The following is a 23,167-nucleotide window of genomic DNA, read 5'->3' on the forward strand; positions in this document are numbered from 1 at the left end:
TACAGTTCACCATCACCACGGGGGAGGGGTGCAGAATGGATGGTCTGGCAGACTCTGGCAGGGTCTGGAGGAGTCAAGAGTTTCCAAAAAGAGCTCAGGATTTCCCTACCCTACCTTCCTTAAGTTCAGGCTCCATGCCATGCCATGAACTACCTCTGGCACATGGTCAAGCTTTGTTGTTGTCAATGCACCTCTAACCAATGCTTGGGAAGGCTACAGTTTTGGACTGCAAGCACAATTTTCCAGTCAGCATAACCATTGGCACATTTTTCTAAATTCTGCCTCTGACTAAGGGGTGTGAAAGTAAGGGACTCTGCTTACCACCAACCACCCACACATAGTTTATCACACGGGGGGAAATGCAGAGTTTAAACAGTGATCATGCAATTGACATTAAAGTGTGATTAAAATGAGATGAACACAAGTGCCATTATCCCATGAATAACTGAAGAATAACCAGGCAATAAACAACAAAAAGTCATTCACAGGAAAATCCCATGAATGATTTGCTCCTGTTTCTTGCCTGGTTATTCATGGGATCATCTTCTGGCCTGAGAGGGAGTGATCAGGCAGACCCAGCTCCATCACGGCTAGCCTGAAGGAAGAGGCTCCTCCCTCCTTAACTGTCATCTTCCAGCCTGAGAGGGAGTGATCAGGCAGACCCAGTTCCACCAGGGATAGCCTGAAGGAAGAGGCCCCTCCCTCCTTAACTGCCATCTTCCGGCCTGAGAAGGAGTGATCAGACAGACCCAGCTCCATCAGGGTTAGCCTGAAGGAAGAGGCCCCTCCCTCCTTAACTGTCATCTTCCGGCCTGAGAGGGAGTGATCATGCAGACCCAGCTCCACCAGGGCTAGCCTGAAGGAAGAGACTCCTCCCTCATTAACTGTCATCTTCCGGCCTGAGAGAGAGTGATCAGGCAGACTCAGCTCCACCAGGGATAACCTGAAGGAAGAGGCTCCTCCCTCCTTAACTGTCATCTTCTGGCCTCCTATACCACTCCAACTATGCTCTGACTGTATGGGGGAGAGGCTTGCGTACCCTAATGAAGTTGTGAGCTATGCTGGCCGTGGTATAATACCCACCGGTAGGGCCTCCCATGCCAGACAGGTCATAACCGAAGGGTCTGACCAAGAGCACCAAAGGGCAGGATGGGCTCTCTAGCCTTATGGCAACCATCCTAGGAGAAGGAAAACTCTAATCCCAAACCCGGGCAGATGGTGCTCGTCTAACCCTGTAAGGTCAACCATCTAAGAGAAGGAAACTCTAATCAAACCTACGACTCGAGGACCTCGCTGCCACCGTCCATGTTTGTCAAGGCCTCAGCAGTCGAACCTCTGGTTTAAAGGGCGAGGCCAGTTCTGTGCACACTGTGCTCCACCAGAAAAATCCATTGCACAGGCTCAAAGGATACATCCAACGTCATCATCGCGCTTGTAGAAAGCATGGATGAGTCCTTCCTGAATCTTCATTCACGAAGTAAAACCAAGAAGAAGGAGGAGGAGGAGGAGGAGGAGGAGGAGGAGCAGAATTCATGGGATAATGGCACTTTAATCATGTTTAATTTCAACATTGTGTGAAAACCATTAGTGCAATTGTGGGATTATCACAGGTTAATCACGGGATAATAGTGCTTTGAACACGATGTCATTGTGGTGAATAGAATATTGAGCTGACCAATGAGAAGGCAGCTGGAGCTCAGCCAATAGCATGTGGGCTGTGGAGTTTAAAAAGATTCCGAACTGAGAGTCAGTGGACAGTTGGTTGACAATTGGGACTATAGAATCTTGAGGGAAGGTTCTATCCAAGCCAGTGTGAGGGCTTTGGGTTAATAGAGTTCCTGAGGGGACTGGAAATTGGGATTTTTTGGAGTCCAAAGGACTTGGGTCACAAACATACTCTAGAGTAGAGAGTACTGTGTTGTGTACCTTGATTGTGGTTGATAGCCTGTGGGGCTTAAGCACTGAAAGGGGAAATTGACAACATCAGTTAAATATATACAATATAACTAAGGAAGACAACAATAACCAGTTTTGGAAACAAGTTTATTTATTCTATTCTGTTATTTAATAAACTTTTGTTCTTTGTTTCAAATCTCATTTGCCTTATGTTGATTTCAGAGACAGCAACACTACCTGCATTTTAAAATCTTTTGGTGCTCAAGGTGGAGGTTGACAAGATCTAAACCTCCACATACATATTAATTGGTGGTAGCAGTGGGATAAAGATAATCCCTCAGGACTGCCATCCTCCAAAGTCAGTGTCAAGGCGAAGGTTAACTGGACGGGGCCTTCACAGTCATGTGAGCATCATTAGCGCAATGCAGGATTATCACGAGTTAGTCATCGATTATACTTTCAGTTGTCCCCCATGCGATAAACTCCATAGAAGTGATCATCACTGCCAGAGCTGGCCATGCCCTTGGTCTGTCCAGGTGCACACCCACATACCAGTCACTGCTTCCTGTGCAGATCTGTGTCATCAAACTGCTATCATGTGGATGAGGATAACCATTTAGTTCAATTACTTTAAGGTGTCCCTCCCCTCCCCATGGATGTTTACCCAGGCATGTGTCTGTCTGCTGCCCATGAACAGAGATCACATGAATTTCTTTGATAATGACATTTACGTGGATTGTATGTCAGATGTGAAAAGTTCTTATTGTGCGGATGTTAACTGCTGTGATGATTCTGATGCAAAGGGTACTAGACAGCAAAGGCCTATTCTTTTCAAAGCTCAGTCATTTTAGAGAGAGAAAGAGAGAGACAAAGACTGTTTTGTAAGAAATTTTCCTCTTCTTTGAACAAGGCTGCTTGTTAAAAACAAATAATGGTTTCTTTGGTAAGAAAGAAAGTGGCAAACCTCCTGTCTCTGTGTTTACAAAAGCTTCATTGTCAAATAATGGTCAAAGGCTTTGTACACCACAATAATCCTGGAAAGTTTACTAGTCTCTTTTGAAAGTTTTCGGTTTACTGTCTAAATGAAATAGAGAGAAATGGGCAACACACCTGAACTCCCAGGAAATGAAACATCTTCATCTTTATTTGCTACAGGTGCTAGCCAGTTTACGTACTGTACGGAATAATTTTGCTGCATTAACCAACCTTCAGGATCGAGCACCCAGCAAGTAAGTGTGGCATTTTTTCAATTTCTTCACTTTTTGCATAACACATAGTGTAATACTTCTGTGTTATTGTATGTACCTGAACCATCTTCTGTGTTATTGTATGTACCTGAACCACTGCGCTACCAGGGAGCCCTGGTGGCGCAGTGGTTAAATGCCTGTACTGCAGCCATTCACTCAAAAACACAAGGTTGCGAGTTCAAGACCAGCAAAAGGGCCCAAGCTTGACTCAGGCTTGCATCCTTCCAAGGTTGCAAAAACGAGTACCCAGACTGTTGGGGGCAAATTAGTTTACTTGCTAATTGGCTTATTTGCTGTTCACCGCTATGATCTTTGGAATAGCGGTATATAAATAAAACAAATTATTATTATTATTATTATTATTATTATTATTATTATTATTATTATTTATGAACTGCTGCCCTCTGGATGTGTAGGACTTCACTGCTGCTGGAAGCTGTGGTCCAACATGTGCTATCCAAGCACAGGTTGACAGTCCTGTCATAAAGTGAGTTGAGATATCTGTTTCATGAGATTGCACTCACTTTTATGTTTGTAATATGAGGCTGCAATCATTGAGAAAACCAGCAGTCCATGGGGCACAGTAGTCATGCTTCACATAGGCCAAAACTGCAAGTAACATTCAATATGTGGCCAACATTGAAGCAGCAGCCACTGTTTTATTCCTCCCCTCCTTTCCTCCATAATACCTGTGGCAACAGATACTATGTGCCTGACTGTGTTTCTCCATCTGCATTCCACTTCACTGAATGCCATTGGGAAGAGAATGGGAAAATGTTCAATGGCACAACATGACTAAGTTGTCAAAAACAGTGCAGATGCAACTGTATATTTAATGTAGGGGTGTGCATAGTGCAACGCACCAATTGCATACATCCCTTGAACTCCACTTTCATGGCCAATGAACCAGTCCTCCAAAGCCATCAAACCCCCACTCTTAATTTTATTTTTAAATGGTACATTTTTCAGGCAATTCAAAGCAAAGCAAAACCCACAAAATATGCGAAAACACACCCACACCGTCCCCACAAGCATCTATAATCCCACACCAGTAAGAATAAGAATAAATTGAATTTCTTTCCCACCTCTCCTCAAGGCTTGAGGCAGGGTACAACATGTTAAAATAAAAAATATAAATAAGAAGAAAAAACACAAAACCAACAGTTAAAAAAACTACATCCAAATATCCCCATTTGCCTCTGCAGTCTTTTTCAAAATGGTGTTAGGGAGGTAACATCACTTCCTGTTGCCATTTTGAGAGGGACTGCAGGGGGAAATGGAGGTATTTGGATTTGCTGGGGGCGGGGAGTGTGTAACTTTCAGAGGAGTCAAGATTGGGGAAAATTGCTGTTGGCTCCCACATAGCTGTCCACTCTGCATTTAATCAAATGTGTCCAGGCCAATTTCAGGTACAAATAAATTTCAGGGCAACTAAAAAAAAAATACACAATGAACCTAGCCTTGTTGTGTGTTCCCTTTTCTGTAATAGGATCCACAACAAATACGCTTGTAGTCCTCTTTACTTGGAGTCAGTGACTCTTAAAAGTGTTTCTTTTTTCTTATTAATTTGTTGCACCTGTATAGTTTTCAGTCTTCTAAGGAATAAAAAACAGCATATAGTAGACGTGGGGTGAAGCAGATTGAGCAGGAAGAGCAGCCAGAGGCTTTGGTACTGAAGGCAGCCATTGCCACAGTCCCAAACTGGCCTCAAAAATGAGTGGTAAGAAACCTTTCCTTTTGTGAGCTGCATTCAGCAGCCTCAGTTCAGCCTCTGTGCTGTCTCCAAGTGAACTGGGTATGTATGTCATGTGCATGCCCTGCCCCAGATCAGCCCAATAGGGGCCCTTTTGAGCCATCTGTTTGAAGCCATGTCCTTTTATCTGCATAACTTCAATAAGGGGGCATGTATCACAATTTTAAGGCCCAAAGCACTCTGCAGAAATAATCCATTTTGAGATTGCTTTAACTGCACGGGCTCCATGCTTGGGAATCCTTTGAACTGTAGTTTATTGTGACACCAGAGTTCTCTGGCAGAGAAGGCTAAATGTCTCACAAAACTACAGTTCCCATAATTCCCTACCATTAAGCCAGGACAGTTAAAATGATCTCAAACTAGATCATTTCTGCAATGTGTTTGGACCTAGGACTGCTCTAAAGACTGCAGAAGTGGTACTTGAGGGAGATGCCTTTGACTGTTTAGTTATCACTGTCTTCCCAGTGCCTTTTGCCCAATCTAAGAGTGCATGTACTATACACTCAGAGATAGGAAAGTTAGTGAAAAATGCTAATACATTATATTTACAATTATTTAATTTATTTTTAAACTTACATAAATTATATATACATTGACAAGGGGTTATTTGCTGTACTTAAAAGACAATTCTTAAGATGAAAAATCACATTCATGATGATACTCCCTTTCTCCTGTCCTTGTCCCTATTTTGGACTTGGGAAACAGCCACACAAATTTTTGGAAACCCAATTTCTTACCCACCCACCAATTTAAATGGAATGAGTAAAGCTACAAAAATGTACATACTGGAAGAATAAAGGAAATGAATACCTTTATCTATAATTAAACTATAAATACCCCAGCTCCATCAATAATATCCAATAGTAATGTGAAATTCATGATATATTAATTAATTTTAAAAAACAGTGTGGTGTACTGCAGGTGCACCCTTCTTGCAAAAGCTCCTGACAAATATGGATAATAGAGGTAATCTCTGGTTCCTCAATTTGGCCTTCATTAGTTGTTTCTGTCTTTTTGTCATTGATGTTTATTGTATTTAAAAACCCTCATTATTTTTCTAACAACATTGTTCTAAGACAGTATTAATACAATTTGCTTTGTGCCAATATATTACTTTTCTGACACTCCCTTTCTCTTTCTGTCAGACGGTCACCCATGTGTAACCAACCATCCATCAACAAAGCAACCATAACAGGTAAGATATTTTAATAACATCAGACTGTTTTGATAAGATGTTATCACAATTAAGGCTGTGCTTATTTCATGAAAATACACCAACTTCTGTATAATGTCTGTATAAATGTGTGTGTGTGTGTGTGTGTGTGTGTGTAACATATTTTTCATTTCAAAGGGCCTATCAAATGTACTATTAGCCATAGTATTCTGCTTCTGTGATGTCTAAGGTATGCTAGAGTGCAATTTAACTGTGCCAAGAAACACTTCAGGACATTTCACAAATGCTCCTTAGCATCCACAACAAACCCAAATGATAGCAGCATGTGAGCTCTTATAAAACCCAGCAACTTTGCTCTTTTTCCAGCAAGGCTGCTGAGACTGACAAGAGGAGTTCCAGTGCCCCCTAGCCAGCAGTGGTAGGTCCACTAAACACCATTTGCTGGCTGGAGGCAATTGCAACTGATCTGAGCTTTTGCAAAAGGCTGGGAGGGCATCCATCCTGCTAAATTGCATAATGCAAAGAAGTTATGTGTTGGGTTTGGGTTTTTTTTTTTAGTACTTTTAAACACACTGCTATTACCACATAGCATCTAGTCACAAGGCAAATGGGTCTGACAGTGCCTGAAGAGAGGACATTCTCAGAACCTCACTAAACACATTATTGAGTTCCTTCAAGTGTGGTAGTGGGACCAGGGTTTGCAGGTTCAAACACTTTTAATCTTTTTGACTGCCAGGGATGATGGTGTAGGCTCCCAGCTCCTCAGGCTTCAGTGTCCCCTCTGGGTTTGGCTGTAGGTGTTGGTGGTGGGAAAAACAGGTTTTTTTTAGCAGTGTACTCATATGAAGTATCCTTGTGGTACTGCAAAATATTTTGGGTGTTGCTTGGTCTTGTATGGGGACTTATCATCTCATTTTCATGGCAGTTTATCAACCCAATCATTCATCAAGCCAATTAATCATTGAAACTTCTGTTTGTTTTAATAGATTAGTGTTGCCTCATTCCCAATTGTATGAAATGCAATAGCAATGTAGTGGGCTGGCTATTTGTCATATTCTGATGAGGATAATGGTGGTCTGGTGCCTGGGCTCCACCCAAGGGTAGGCCCAACAAAATCACTATTGAGGTTGGCACTGCCAGTAAGCCACTCCAGGCTTCATGAGACATGAAAGTTTCTGTCCTGAACCGCTCCCTCACAAAGTCTATTAAATTCCAGGGTGCCAAGTGGGAACTTGCTGGCCTATTTACAGGTCCCATCATCCAGCCTTTATGCTGCTGCACCCTCCCTATTTCAGGGCCCGACAGTGCACTACCATGCAAACTGCCCATAATGCTGCCACTTCCCTGCTTCCTTTAAGGGCCTGGTGGAAGCGCAAATGCCAACTGCCCATTTATTGCTGTGGCAATAGCCCTGGCTTCACCTCAGACACCAATGCAGCACAACAGAAGTGAGTCCTGTATTGCCCATCTCTTCTAGATGGTGTGTGAACCCTCCCTGCCCCCTCAGCCACCATAGAGAAGCAGAGATTAAATGGCCATAATGCTTTTCTCATTTTATAGTCATGAAGCAGATTGGGTCCCTTCAATTTACCCTACAGTTTTCTTTTTTAAAAAAGCATATACAATTGCTAGCTCTGACAGCCTTCAATTTTTAGGAAAGCTGATTGCTAAAAATGCTGTTATGTGCAAATTTGTACTGGGAATGGTCTGGTAGCTGGTATCGTAGACAACAACCCTTAGATTTATGGTTGTGAGTAACTGTTAATGATGTCTTGTCTGTACTTAGTGTTTTATATGATATGATGTAAATGTTGGTATAGATGAGTTAACAAAGTCTTGTTAGTACAGGCAAGGCTACATTTTGGCTTCTTTTTGAACATTCATGGAGTAAAGGATAATTGTCTGCATGGAGGGGAGGAGTTCGTCTCATCTTTAGCAGGTTTTGTACCTCAAGCTACTGGACCAAGAAAGCTGTTCCATTCTCAGATACCCTCCACTGCAAGCATGATATTTTGCAAGCTGCAATGCTCCTTCTTTCCCAGTCTTGAGCAGCCTTTTGTCTCATCCTTCTTTTGGGAGGGGGATCTGCACAGTGGCATCATTAGGGTTGGCATCACTAGATGTATGGTGTCGCATGATGTCACCCCCACCCCCACTGGTCTTCTCCCGTACCACATCATAGAGAATCCTTAGTAATGTTTTTGTACTAATGCTACTCATAAATCGTAATTCCCGTTTATGTCACAATATAGTTGTGACATAAACAACTTACAAAATTAATATTATACTTTTAAATTATAATGTCATATGCACAGCCTAAATGTATTTACATGTACACTGTTCCATGTGGCTAAAGTGAAAATTTGGTAAGATGTGATATTTTTAAAGAAATTTTTAAAAGAATTTTTAAAATTAATTTAGAAAAAAAAATTAAAATATTTTTTTAAAAAACTGGGGCCTCACCTTTCTCTTCCCACTGAGATTTACACCACCTCTTCAGCATTTTAAAGGGATGCAAGTCACCACCACCACCTTTTTCTGCCCAAAGTCAGATGTTTGGGGAACAATAATAATAATAATAATAATAATAATAATAATATGCTTTATTTTTATACTGCTTTTCCGAGGTGATCAAAGCGGCTCACAGGATCATTTAAAACTTACACATCATAAAAACAGCCTCACAAAAACCAATAAGAATCGAACAACATGCAATAAAGACAAGCAAGATGGCGGTCGGGAGGAGGGCTTGTCTTCTTAGCAGGCAGAGGCCTGTTGTTGCTGGCCTGCTTCTCTCCCCCTCAAGATGGCGGTGTTGTTGATGTCACCTCCCCTTTGGGTGTCACCTGATGTGGCCTGCACCACTAGTGATTCCTTTGGGGGAGTCACTATTTGTTTTGGCTAACATGTGTTGGTTCAGTCATGTTGTAAACCCATCAGAAAGTTTTGAGTGTTGTAGCTCCTTATATAACAATAAAGTGTTATCAAAATATCCTTTATAGATAAGGGGGAGTTACAGAGAGTAAAATTATATCAACATATATGAGAAGTCACTGGAAAGGCAAGTGTTAAAAGTTATCTGTCTTCAAAAGCATAGAAGCGTCATAGGAAGAAATCTCACTTCTGGTATCAGGATAGGACTTTGTGACAGATACCCAGAGCCCTATTTAGCAGCATAAGAAGAAGCCAAATGCAGGTTAATCAGATTTTGGAGTAAGTGAAGTAATACACATTACCTTCTTGTAGGGCTATAATACTGTTAAGTACAGAGTTTGAAATCAGTAACTGCTACACTCAGTAATTCCATATACAATTTTTTTTTAAATGACTTTACAGCATCTTCATCATGTAAAAAGGAAACAGTCGGGACTTAAAGCAAATATAATTCCCTTCACAAGAAAGAATTATTTTGCATTAAATTACTACATGTGTAAATTACTAAATCTGGACTGATTCTGTTCCATATCTACTAATGCCACATCGGGGGGCGGGGGGGGGATATCTCATGGTGTCTATAAGCATTTCTGGATCATCTTAACCTGGGTGTACCCAAGACAGTGTTCTGTTTTGTATCAACAGATACACCCGACCAACTTTATTATCCACTCACTAAACAGCAATTTTTGCTGTGCATTCAAACCATGCATGTAAGAATCATTATTGAGAGTCTTCTTGGTGTAATAGTTTGACCGTCAGACTAGGACTTGGGAGACCAGGATTTGAATTCCTGCTCAGCCATGGAAACCCCACTGGTTGACTGTGAGCAAGGCACACTCTCTTAGGGGCAAAACAAATGGCCTTGATAGAGCAGCATCCCACCATCCCTTTCAATGCCAGATTAGGGCCACAGCAGCCGCATGCTGTAGCCCTGATCCAGTGCTCTGCCGGCTTTAAAAGAAATGGCAAAATGCCACTCCTTTTAGAGCTGGCAAAAAGGTGTCGTTGCTGCCCCAGCAGCACCTTTCAGCGCTCCTTTGGCATGTGTCATATAAATGCCACACCAAGGGAGTGCCATAATACCGCCTGCCATAATACCACCATACCGGCGCTTCAAGCTGGTCTGTTTATCCCCTTAGTCTTAGAGAAAGCAATTGCAAATCTCCTCTGAATAATTTTTGCTGAAAAAACCCTGTTGTAAGATCAGTACTTGTACAGCAGATCATTCACAAATACCATGTGCTATAGGGTATATTTCAGAGGAACTGGCAAAAACCCCTCTGAGTATTAATTAACTAAAAAAAAAACCTATGAAATTCATGAGGTCGCCATGAATCTACAGGTGACTTGGAGGCACACACACACACATAAAGGGTCACTATAAGTTGGAATTGATTTGAAGGCACATAACAACAGTGATTTATGCTTGATCTGTCTCTGATATCTTGTGGTACAGATAGTTTCAGTATTTTCTCTCTTAACAATAACTACTGTTAAAGTGCTAAGGACCAAAGCTTCTAAGGTTACCTGTTTTTCCGTTAAACTAGATATCAACCTAAAATTCTATTTTTGCTTTAATCACTTAGATCAGCTTCCCCCAACATTGTGTCTTCCAAATGTTTTGGCCTACAAACTCCAATTGTTCGTAGCTACCATCACCAATAAGGGTTGGACTATGGGATTTATCATTCTCTACAGCTGGAGGACACAAGGTTGGGGAAGACTGCTTTAAAGTCTACTAGTATCACAGATATCTGTAAAACAAAACAAAAAAGGAGGTTTTTTATTACTTACATCAAAACTAGGAAACATTTTGCAGACTCAAAAGTACAAACAGAAATAAGCCCTGTTATGTTTATTAAAGTGCTTACTCCAAAGCAAGCATGCATAGGGCCACTGGTGTCACTAGAGTTAGCATCACTTGGTGCAGTAATTCATGGTGTCACCCTTCCCCTGTTGACTTCCTCCCATACCACACCATACAGAATCCTTAGTAATGTTTTTTGCACTAATGTTGCTCATAAGTTTTAATTTCAGTATATCACTGAATGAAATAGCAATAGTAGTGGCATGAACAATGAGCAAAATTAAAATGATACCTTTAAATTTAAATGTATTCCCTAAATGTATTTACATGTACACAGTTTCATGTGGTTAAAGTGAAAATTTACTAATATGTTTCTTTTCTTTTTTTAAGATTTTTTTAAAAAGAATTAAAATTGTGCAGGCCTCTCCTTTCTCCTCCCACTGAGCCTCACCCCACTCACCCTCTCTCTTCAGCATTTTAAAGTGATGCTGGCAAACACCACAGCCCATCTCTGACAAAAGGCAGGTGTGTGCGGAGCAGTGATGTCACCTCCCTTAGAGTTTCACCTGGTGTTGTCCCCATCTGTAGCATATCCCTAGTAACACCCCTGTGTAGGGCTGCAGTCTTAGAAACCAAGGATTGAAATATAGCAATAGCAATAGCAAGTGCAATTCTATACCTCTTATCAGTGCACTTAAACACTCCCTAAGAGGTTTACAATGTGTAAGCTAATTGCCACCAGCAAGCTGGGTACTCATTTTAGCAACCTTGGAAGGATGCTAGGCTGAGTTGACCCTGAGCCCCTGACTGGTATTGAACTCACAACCTTTTGGTTTATGAGTGAGTGGCTGCAGTACAGGCATTTAACCACTGCACCACCAGGGTTCTGAAAGAATGAAAGGGAAAAAAATAAAGTAACTCTGAATACCTCAATGCTTCTGAAAGCAGTGTGAAGGATTCTTGTTTTCTCTCTTCTATTAAAAGAATACTGCCAATGTTGCCAGGCCTATACTTCAAATTAAAGGGTGTGCATTGGTGCTTGAATGGTTTGGCTCTGGCTGACTGAACAAAGTCAGAGCCAGTCCAAAGACTTACAATGCCTCAGGGGTTCAGCTGAGATGGTACATTGCCTGAACTGGTTTGCCCATCCCTAGTCCTAATGCTGTATTTAATGTTATGATCATTGCCATAACAACAGACTTGGTGGCTCAAGCACAAAATCTTTGCCTGAGGCACATGACACCCTGGTAATAGTGGCAATGCAGCTTTATATGAAGACATTGTGCCAAAGCAAAACAGATGATAGAGGTTTTCCTGTACGCTGCCTTGCTTCTTTAACATCCATTTAGAAATTTGGTGCCAGGTTTCCTCCCATGCAATCTTTCCAGAGGTGTTTGAAATGTTGTCTGTTTGCCTCTGTTGCTACTAGGAAGTTCCTGGTTTATTGCTCCACTCATGCAGAGCAAGGCATCAGAAAAGAGAAACACGATTGTAATCTGTATATATGAGGTTTCTATTTAGGTCGGTCCAGCTGCCAGGACCATAAGAGGCTGAGGCAGGTGTTTGTAACCAAGTGGCAAAGTTAGTTCAGCTCCTTGCCTCAGCAGATGATCCAGGATAGCACAGCATTCCAAGGAGCCAGGCTGTCCATTCCATTCCTCCCAGAAACATGTGTTTTCTCTGTCCAGTGTTGTTGATTTAATGAAAACCAAGAACTAAATTAGCCAAAATACTGGGAGATCTGTGACCGGAATGCCATGGCCTAGATCCAGTTGTTGGTCCTAACTGGAGTATAATCCCATTAAACCAATCAGCATCTGGTAGTTACCACGGGGGATGGAACGATTATTCAAAAATATTTTAAAAAATTCTTGAGTGTCAGGAAAGCCTAATGGGAAAAGATTTGGACTGACAAGAAATTTTGCAGTTCAAGATTATTCTGTACAAATAACTTGCACATGGACAATATTTCTGCACAGAAGTATTATTTTCTGGTCAGAATAAGCACAGTATATGAATTCTGTGTAGCATAAGTCCACAGCTGCAGCATTTTCTATACAGAAAACAGATTTTTGCACAAAAAATTACTAAATTTCTGTGCAAAAATGCTTTCACCCGCACAGCAAATAATTTTCTGTGCAACCCCCCCCCCCCAAAAAAAACTTATGCAAATGTTGCACAGAATAAGTCCTGAACTGTGAATTGTCTTCAAAAACTGCACAGTTTTCAAAACGTTTCTCACAATGGGAAGAAAATTAGTAATCGTACTTGTTGCTTCCTTCAAGGATGAAGTTAGTGTAGAATTGCATCCTTAGTCCCCCTTACGTAAATTATACAGATTCCATGGGGCTGTTCAAATTAGGATTAGCAATTAAATTTAGTCCTGTCTATTTTCAATGCAATCTTACAAAGGAATGGTGCACAGCTTCTCTCTTTGTATTTTTAATTACTGAAATATTTTAATCTTATCTTATAATCAACATCTTAAATCAGTATTAAGCAAATTAAACAAACTCAAATAGTTCAGCAAACTCAAAACCAACACAGAACCTTGAGTTTCTTAGACTAAAACCAATGGACTTGAAACACTTACCCTCATACAGTTTTCTGTTACAATGTCCAAACTCCACATTATGCTACTGTGTAGGGGAGAGTTATGAAAGGATCTAGACTGCAAACTTACAGCAATTTTTATAGTTTTTGTGGGTTTTTCGGGCTATGTGGCCATGTTCTAGCAGAGTTTCTTTCTGACGTTTCACCAGCATCTGTGGCTGGCATCTTCAGAGAATGCTTTGCCTGGAAAAATTGGGTGTATATATACTGGGAATGCAGGAGTGATTTGCATGTGTATTGTTCTGTGTTGATGGCTGGCCTCAGTCTGGGAGGCTAATGCAAACGAGGATTAGTGTCTGCTAATTGGTGATCAATTATCTGCTGGGAAAGTCCCTGACTCTGAATGGTTTCCCATTTACATTTTGCTATTCCTCAGGACTGGTAGTCAAATTTTGTTCGGATTCTTCTTCCGGTTGAAATTGTCCAGGTGTTTGTGGATTTCAATGGCTTCCTGTGCATCCTGATATGATAGTGGTTGGCATGGTCCAGAACTTCAGTGTTTTCAAATAATATTTTATGCCCAGGATGGTTTGTGACATGTTCCACTACTGCTGATTTTTCTGGCTGGCCCAGTCTGCAGTGTCCTCGTGTTCTTGATTCTGGTTTGCATGCTGCGTTTGGTGGTCCCAATGTAGACATTTTCTCAGCTGCATGGTATGCGGTAGACTCCTGCAGCTGTGAGAGGTCTCGCTGGCCCTTGGCTGAGTGAAGAATTGTGGATTTCTTCGTCAGTTTGTAAACCATTTGAAGGTTGTGCTTCCTCACCACTTTGCCTATTCTCTGGTGACTCCTTTGATGTATGGTAAAATACCTTCGCTTTGGGTGGTGCTTGTCTTCACTCTCTAGGTATTCCTAGGCCTGGCAGCCCTCTGATGTCTGAGCTGGAATAACCATTGGCCTGTAGAGCCTGGTCCAGATGCTCAGTTCATCTTCCAAGAATGGGGTTCACAGTGTGTTTTGCTCAGTCTACCAGTGTTTTGATTGTGCTTCTTTTTTGTCCTGGTGATGGGTGGAGTTCTTGTTCAGGTACGGTCTGTATGGTGAGTTTTTGGTATACTGTGGGACCCAAATGTAGGTTCGGTTTGCGATGACAAGGACACAAAAATGGCAGTGTTCCTTCCTTCCTTTTTCCATATGAATTGGAGGTTGGGGTGGATGTTATTCAGATGGTTCGGAATAACAGCCAGGTCTTCTCCTCCATGGCTCCAGATGGTGAAAGTGTCGTCCATGTATCGGAACCAAGTTATGGGCTTTTTTCTCGGCCACACAGTATATACACCCAATTTTTCCAGGCAAAGCATCTCTGAAGATGCCAGCCACAGATGCTGGCAAAATGTCAGAAGAAACTCGCTAGAACATGGCCACATAGCCCGAAAAGCCCACAAAAAACATGGATGCTGGCCATTGAAGCTTCGCAACTTACAGCAATTTAATATATAATAATAATATAATAATAATAATAATAATAAATAAATTATTTAATAGCCCGCCTTTCCGTAGATCAAGACGGGTTACAACAATACAGTTACAGGATAAAACACGATAAACAGCAATAATACATTAAATCACAGTACAATTCACATATCACCAATATAACAATATCCAGCTAGCATAGATGTTCAACAACAAAATAATAACAGTGGGGGAAGGAGGCTACAAAGGAAAGGAATTAGGGGAAAGCTTTTGGAACAGGAAGGTTTTTAGTTCCTTCCTGAACCAGTCAAGGGAGTGTGGCCGAGCGGAGCTCACTGGGAAACGCGTTCTAGAGCAGAGGAGCCGAGATGGAATAGGCTCTCTACGCGATGTTTGGCGTATTTTGAATCTGGGACCTCAGCAGATGCTTCCCAGCCGATCTGAGTGTGCGGGGCGGATTATATGGGGAGAGGCGTTTTCTCCAAGTACCCTGGGCCCACCATTTAGGGCTTTATAGGTATAACCAACACCTTGTATTGCGCTCGGAAGCGAATGGCAGCCAATGGAGATCTTTTAATACTGGGTTATATGGGTGGCCCTGGAAGATCCAGTGACCACTCTAGCTGCCATATTTTGAACCAACTGTAGCTTCCGGGAATGGTACAAGGGATGTCCCATATGATGCGCATTACAGAAATCCAAACGAGAGGTTACCAGAGCATGTACCACCGTTTCAAGGTCCCTCCGGCCGGAAGGGTCGCAGCTGCTATCAACTTAAGTTGAAAAACAGGTGCTCTGACCGTCGCATCCCACCTGAGATGTAAGGTGGAGCGACGAGTCCAGGAGCACCCCCAGACTGTGAACAGAGTCCTTCAAGGGACGTGACCCCGTTCAGGATAGGTGGACAAACCTCCAATCCCGGACCGGGAAACCTATCACGAGCACTTCCGTTTTCTCTGGATTCAAGCTGAGTCTGTTTTCCCTCATCCAGCCCATTACTGAGTCTAGACAGGCATCAAGAGGAGAGATGCCATCCCTGGTCCTGCTCAGTCAGAGACACAGAGAAGACTATTTGGGTTTCATCGGCGTACTGATAACACCGCGCCCCGTGTCTCCGATAATCTTCTCAGCGGTTTCATATAAATGTTAAATAGCATGGGGGACAGAATGGCTCCCTGAGGGACACCAGATGTAAGCGCCCCTCTTGTCAGAGCGCCGTCCCCCAGCTGCACCACTGGAATCTGCCCGAGAGGTAGAACGGAACCACTGGAGCACAGTGCCCCGATACCCAACTCCCTCAGGCGTTCAAAGGATACCATGGTCAATATCACTAAGAACTGCCATGGTTCTATTTAAGGAATCCGGGGGATTATGTTCACCAGGGTTAGAATTAATATGGAGAGCTTTAGTGCCACAGAATGGCAACTGGTGGAAAGTGAGAGTGATTCCCCCATATCCTTTGGTAGTGACACCATCATGTCAGTTTGCTAGATGTGATGTAAGGCTGGAACCACTCCATAGGAATTTGTTTGGGATTAGCCTGTAACTGGAAGCCCTCTGGAATCCTGGTTAGGATATAAAAATGGATCCATCTGAAGTGATACACTAATGCATACCAAGCACTATCCTGGTATGTCCAAAGGTACAGTTTCCATTTACATGGTGTACCAGCCATGCAGTAGATCTCCCATCATCCTTATATCAGTACACTGTAGGAAAATATATTTCCCCAGCATTAATTTTTTTGGTTTTTAAATGATTTATATTGTTTAATGTGAGAATTAACACTAAAGTTCAGTGTTAAGGGTGTTTAACCTGATTTTCTTGGAAGCCACGTGGGGTCCCATTCTGGGAGAAAGGCAGTTTATAAATTAAATGAATAAACCAGTAAAGTCAAATGGCTGCTTTTTGATGTGTAATTATAGATCTCATTTTCAAGGAATTCTGTCTGAGATTCAAGGACATAGCCAGGATTTTGGGAAGGGGGGGGGGGGGTCAAGACTAAGTGCCACCATTTTGAGAGGCAAGAGCCCCCCCCAAGACACAAAAGGGGTCGAGCGTTTACCCGCGACACCTCGATGGCACCACTTTAAAATTCTTATGGCTTCGTGCTATGGAATCTTGGGATCTGTAGTTTTGGAGGACCTGTTGAGTCATCTGTCAGGTTCCACAACAAACTAAAAATCCCAGCATTTCACAACATGGAGCCAAGGGCAGTTAAAGTGGCCAGCTGGATTATTTTCATGCAGATGCAAACTGAGTCCTTCCTCTGAAGGTGTTTACATCAGATAACTTCAGCTCGATAAAGCAAAGTGCAGCTGCCAAGCAATGAGCAGCAGCCACTCTGTTCATGCTCAGAGACACTCTGCTCATGCTTTGAGACACTGTATTCCAACATCTGAGCTGAGTTATGAACCCAGGCTGCATCCACACATTTCATTCCCACTTCCAAGAGGGATTTTTAATTTTGAGATACACACACACACACACACACACACACACACACACAACACACACACCTTTATTCCAAGACCTACCTATCTATCTATCTATCTATCTATCTACCATAATTTTTATTCCAAGCCTTTTCTTTTTTATAACCAAACCCCTTTAGAGATCCTATTTGGGAGAAAGGCAGGTATAAAATCAATCATAAAAAATTATAGTGGCAATAGTTCCACAGTGCATGGCTTGCATTATAAGACTTTATACCTTTAACATTTAAAAACTATTAAAATCGCAGTAGGCTCAGAGTGCTACAGAATCATGGAATCATAGAGTTGGAAGAGACCCTAAGAAGGGCCATCCAGCCCAACCCCATTCTGCCATGCAGGAACTCCCAGTCAAAGCACCTCAACAAATATGTAATAGAGGTGTCCATCTGCATTGTAGAAAGATATACTATAGATTAATGCTAGGAAAATCACCACCTTGAGTCTGTAATTGGGAGAAAGGTGGGATATAAGAAAATAACAACAACAACAATATCTGGATATGTAGTTTTGTGAGACATTTAGCCTTCTTGTCAGAGACCTCTGGTTGCACAACATACTACAAACGCAGGATTTCCATAGCATTAAAGCAGTGTCGAACTGGATTATCTGCAATGTGCAGCCTATTAAACTGCAGTTCCCATCAGTCTGGTGGTGCTGCTGGATGATGGGGCCTGCAGTCTAGCATTGCCGGGAGCAGGCCATAGGACTCCACAGCCCGATTCATCATCTTAGATTGATCCATATATTAATTATTAATCATAAAAACATAGAGTTAGAAGAGACCCCACGAAGGCCATCCAGTCCAACCCCATTCTGCCATGCAGGAACTCTTCACAAAGCATCCCCATTGACATGCTGAAAAAGGGCCAGCTAACTGTATTTTATTTCTATTGTCTTTAAAAAAGAGAAAAACAAGGCTGGAAGGAAGCCTCTTGCCTTTCTGCATCACAGACCCACCTCTTTTTTGTTGTTGCAAAATCCAGAAATGACTGTTTTTGAAAACCTGAGTCCATTCTCAGGAGAAATGTCCAGAGTAGAGCCTGAGTCTCCTTTCTCTGGACTTCCAAACCCCCACTGACCCTGAGAGCATCTGGTCTGACCCAACTCAAGGAAACTTGGGAATCCTGAAGGTTAGATCAATGACTGAATTATTGAATTATACAAGGAATAATGGTCTCAGGGTTTTTGCTGAAGACAGTGTACGAAGCACAACATTATTTTAAAATATAGTGCATTAAATTACCTTCATTCTATGTCATGAGATGCATATGAGACATACATGGATCCCATCTCCCAGTACTGTATAATATCCCATTAGACATAATACTGTATAAAATATACCCAAATCTGAAAAACCCAAAATCCAAAATCATCTAATCCTCAGCACTTTGGGTAAGGAAAAATTATTATTATATTATTATTATTATTATTATTATTATTATTATTATTATTTTATTTATTATTATACATATTGTTCATGGATATAACAGCTAAAAGTTAGAAGTCACCTTTTCTTTCTTTTCTTCAGTTCTCCCTGAGGGAGGAAGGGGGGGAGGAGGAGGAGGAGGCACGAGTGGAAGCCGGACTCTGAAGGAAACGAAAGCGAGTCATAGGGACTCCCTCCCTCCTCTCTCTCTCCTCTCTCTCCCCCTCCCTCTCTTCCTCCCCTCCTCCCCCCCCTCCATTAAAGCCACGGAGAGGGAAAAGAGGAACTTTTTTTTGTCTTTCCTCTGTTCCCTCGCAGTGTTTTTAATGGAGGGGAGGAAGGAGCTGAATGCCCCCAGGCCTGATAGGGGGGGTTCCGACCCCCCAAACCCCCCCCCCCCCGGCTACGTCCTTGGATTCCAAGGAGATGTTGAATGCCATGCCAGCTATCCCCTTTATTCTGCCATCAGACCTTGTGCTGACTATGTATTTCTCTGAAATCTTACCAATTCTTTTCTTGCTCTCCAGCCAAAAAGGTGTTTTCCCTTCCAGTGAGTCATAGTCTAGGTGCACTAGAGCGTGCTTATTAAATAAAGCCCTTGCTATAATAAACATTGGGCACAGTCCAGCCAAAGTTAAGCATTTTCAAGCCTCATTGATTTTCAATGGGAGAGATTTAAACACTCGTTTGACTCTTCTGTCAAACCAATGGGATTCTAAAGTACTTAGCTTTGGATGGGCCTTACCCATTGTTTTTATGGAAGCAATGATCCTCAGGCAGCAGAGAAGAACCTGTGCCTCATCATCTGGCACCATTGGGGCTTGGGAGTTAAAGTCCAATTATATCTTCACCCTGTGGTAAGGCTTAAGAAGATTTTCTTACACCTGCAATCCTATATACTAGTGATGGCAAACCTTTTAAAGACGGAGTGCCCAAACTGCAACCCAAAACCTACTTATTTACCGTGAATTGCCAAATCCCTCTGACTTTCCAGTAACAAACTCTGGCAAACTCGGTGCTGGTGTGACAGCACACGTGCCAACAGGGAGGGCTGTGAGTGCCACCTCTGGCACGCGTGTTATAGGTTCGCCACCACTGCTATATACCCATATAGGGAGCAAATTCAGTTGAGTCAAGCATGCCTTATTCCTGAGTAAAAACTAGTAGACCATGCTGTGAAGTTCCTTTTTCATTTACATTTTTCTTGCATCGCATGACACAGTAATAGTTCAGGAGAGCATTGGCTTCTTTGCACTCCATACTGTTGTGCAATTGCTTAATTATTCTTCCACTGTTTATATGCTTGTGAATTTTACATTGGTAAACTCTACTCTCTATCATCAGGATGGCATGCAACATGTTGTACAACCATAAGAAAATTGAAAATACAAACCACAGTACAACCACCTTTAAAGCCCCCAGAAGAATAAAATGCAGTTTTGTTTTAAGAAAATAACAACAAAATAGTGTCCCAGCCAAACTAACATCTCCCAGCCCAAACCATTCAACACAAGGGGCCTCACACTTAAAGCACAAAAATTCCAACAGATGAACAGCCCAGACATGTTCCTCTTGGTAGTTTATTGCATAGTATGAGAGAAGGCATGGCCCCATAGCCAGAGCTTTGAAACATGATCTTATTGGGCCTGCATCTCTCAGAGTTTCCCAACCAGTAATGCCAATGTCATTATACAGTAAGCATTTCCCTACTGTCTCACATGGTGAACAGAAGGACAATTCGCTAACATAACCAGATCCCAGAGAAGGTCATTTGAATGTGTGGCCCTCCAGATATTGTTCGATTCAACTCTCATGACAACTAACCATTGGCTGTGCTGGCTGAGGCTCAAGAGCAGCCCTATACATTTTGCTGACTGAGGTGAAAAGCAAGATGGCGCCTCCACCCCCCACCCGCATTCCATCTATGGAAGCCAAGTAGATATAGCAGATTTAATTTTATTTCAGCATTGGCTATGGGACAATTAGAGCCACTGTTGTGCAGTGGTTTAAGTGTTTGGTTAGGACTCTTGGAGGCCAAGGTTCAAACCCCCATTCAGCCTTAGAAACCTACTGGGTGGCCTGAGATAGTCACACTCTTTTGGCCTTAGAGGAAGGCAGTGGCAGCCCCTCTCTGAATGAACCTTGTGAAGAAAACCCTGGGATAGGTTCACTTTAGGGCTGCTATAACTCAGAAATTAATTTAATACACAGAACAATATCCTGTACTTGAAGACTGTAGGCTTGGTGAGGGCATGGAAAGCAAATTATCAATAACAACAAAAACAACAGCACAATAGCAATAGGTTTTACAGTCCTCCCTCTGTTCTTGCAGTCTTCAGACTTGCACCCCTCACTTATGCACGAGGGACAAACAGAGGGGGAATGAATAGGGTGTGTGCCCATGCCACACCCCTGCGTCCTCATATTCAAGCCAATGGGGCTTGAAAATAAGCGAAACTCCTTTATCACAAGGAGGTCTGGAATGGATCCCCTGCAAAAAAGGAGGGGTCACTGTATATATTCTTTTAACTTATGTTAAGTGTTATATTATTTGTTGTTCCTTGCCTTGCTCCACAAGGAGAGGCTGGTAAGAAATAATAATAATAATAATAATAGTTATTGTTAACTGCCTGTCTTTGCGGATCGAGGGAACAACAACAAATGTCTTAACACATAACATGAGTTAAAAGATTATATAAAAGCAATACATATTAAAATCCATCAATAAACACTTTAAGAACCATAATGTGAAACTAATCTGGATAGGCCAGCCTGAAGAGGTTGGTCTTTACTGCTGATTTATAGTCAGACAGCATCTCAAGCTGACAAATCTCTCCAGCAGGTCTTTCCACAGTCTGGGGACTACTAAAGAAAACAGCCTCTGGGTAATGGTCAGCCTAGTTTTGGTTGACTGAAGTAGATGTCACCCAGAGGACCTGAGTATATGGGGCAGATTATATGGGAGAAGAACAAATGGATGAGTCCTGTGACAGAGAGAACAGCCAGAGGGTTCCTGCTGCCACAGTCTCTGCATCACCCAGCATTTGCTGCCTGAGGTAACTACCTCACTCTGCCTAATGGCAGGGCCAGCTGTTCTGGGACTGATGGGAGTTGGATATCATGAAGATTGGGAGGGCTACAAGTTCTGAACCCTTGGTATGGGTTGTTCATCACCAACATTTTAAACTAGGCCCAAAGCTAATGCAACTGAGCTCACATTGGTCTAATGTGCTTTATAAAAGCTATTCAGATCAAAAGACAAGGTGCTCCAGCTCAGTTTTGGACAGCTGTTTGGCCTACAACTCCCATCAGACCTAGCCAACAGAACCAATAGTGAGAGATTATGGGAGGCAGGATCCCACAACATCTGGAAGGCCACAATTGTCTAGTTTGGCTTGCTCAAGCTTGCAGAATTGCCCTTGTAAGCAGGCAGCATAAAGCAGAATGCATTTTGCACTAGTAAGTGTGAGATGTTGTTAAAGTGTGGATGACTTAATACAGATCCTTGTCTGGAGGGCATGCATGCAGTCCACCTAACAGCATAATAGTATTACAGCCACTGCTGCTGCCTGAATACACAGGAGCAGCAGCATCTTATAAGGAAATCTTACATGGAACTCACTACCACAAGAGGTAAAGATAGCTAGTGGAATAGATTGCTTTGAAAGGGATTAGAATAATAAAGAAAAAAAGTCAAACTTAAGAAAAGTTCTTACATTTTTACCACAACTTCCAGGATCTGGGACTTATTTTTTAAAAAACAAAAACAAAATCTTCCTTATTTATTTATATTCTGCCTTTTCCCCAGCTCAGGGACTTTTGTAAGGCAGCTTACAAAAGTTAAAACAGTTTAAGTTTCCAAAACCCAGGTTACTAGCCATGATAGCTAAGTGGAACCTCCACCTTCAGAGGCAGCATGCCACTGAATGCCAGTGCTTGGTAGTAAGGGAACAACAGAACATCTTACTTATGGGCCTCTCAGAAGCATCTGGATGTATACAGTTGAAAAATGGATACTGTAGTAGATGGTCTCCTGGTCTGATCCAGGGCAATATTTTGATGTGAACTGTGCACCTAGTGTTTTATCATGGGAATGTTAACTTGTCTGTGTCAAGAAACTTTAACATCATTCTCATCTAGGTGACAAATATGTTCATTTGTTCATTCCAAGACTGAAGTACTGCTCCTGGATACAATAAAAATAAAAACAGAGTTCATCATCATGCTGCGGGTGCTGCAGACCAAACTGGTTTCAATTGTTTACAGCTGTTATAAAGATGACTTGGAACAAGGAGAAAACTTGCAGATCAGAGAGTAGAGTCAACACCTGGGCAGAGGGCTGTTAATTTGTCAATATAAGCCAAATCACTGCTCAACAAGGCCCTCAGTTATCATGCATCTCAGAT

General features: G+C 42.1%; 1 protein-coding gene across 6 annotated transcripts in view; it reads left to right on the forward strand.

The window, feature by feature from the left end:
- The window catches only part of PDE4D (phosphodiesterase 4D), a 574,941-nt gene that overhangs the window by 400,842 nt on the left and 150,932 nt on the right, over positions 1-23,167 (forward strand). For all 6 annotated transcript variants that reach the window (XM_042454656.1, XM_042454657.1, XM_042454650.1 and 3 more), the window contains exons 4-5: positions 3,052-3,125; positions 6,042-6,091. In XM_042454656.1, the coding sequence (XP_042310590.1) occupies positions 3,052-3,125; positions 6,042-6,091 (124 nt within the window). The remainder of the gene's footprint in view (positions 1-3,051; positions 3,126-6,041; positions 6,092-23,167) is intronic.

The sequence above is a fragment of the Sceloporus undulatus genome, chromosome 2 (assembly GCF_019175285.1).
Source record: "Sceloporus undulatus isolate JIND9_A2432 ecotype Alabama chromosome 2, SceUnd_v1.1, whole genome shotgun sequence".
NCBI classification, from domain to species: domain Eukaryota; kingdom Metazoa; phylum Chordata; class Lepidosauria; order Squamata; family Phrynosomatidae; genus Sceloporus; species Sceloporus undulatus.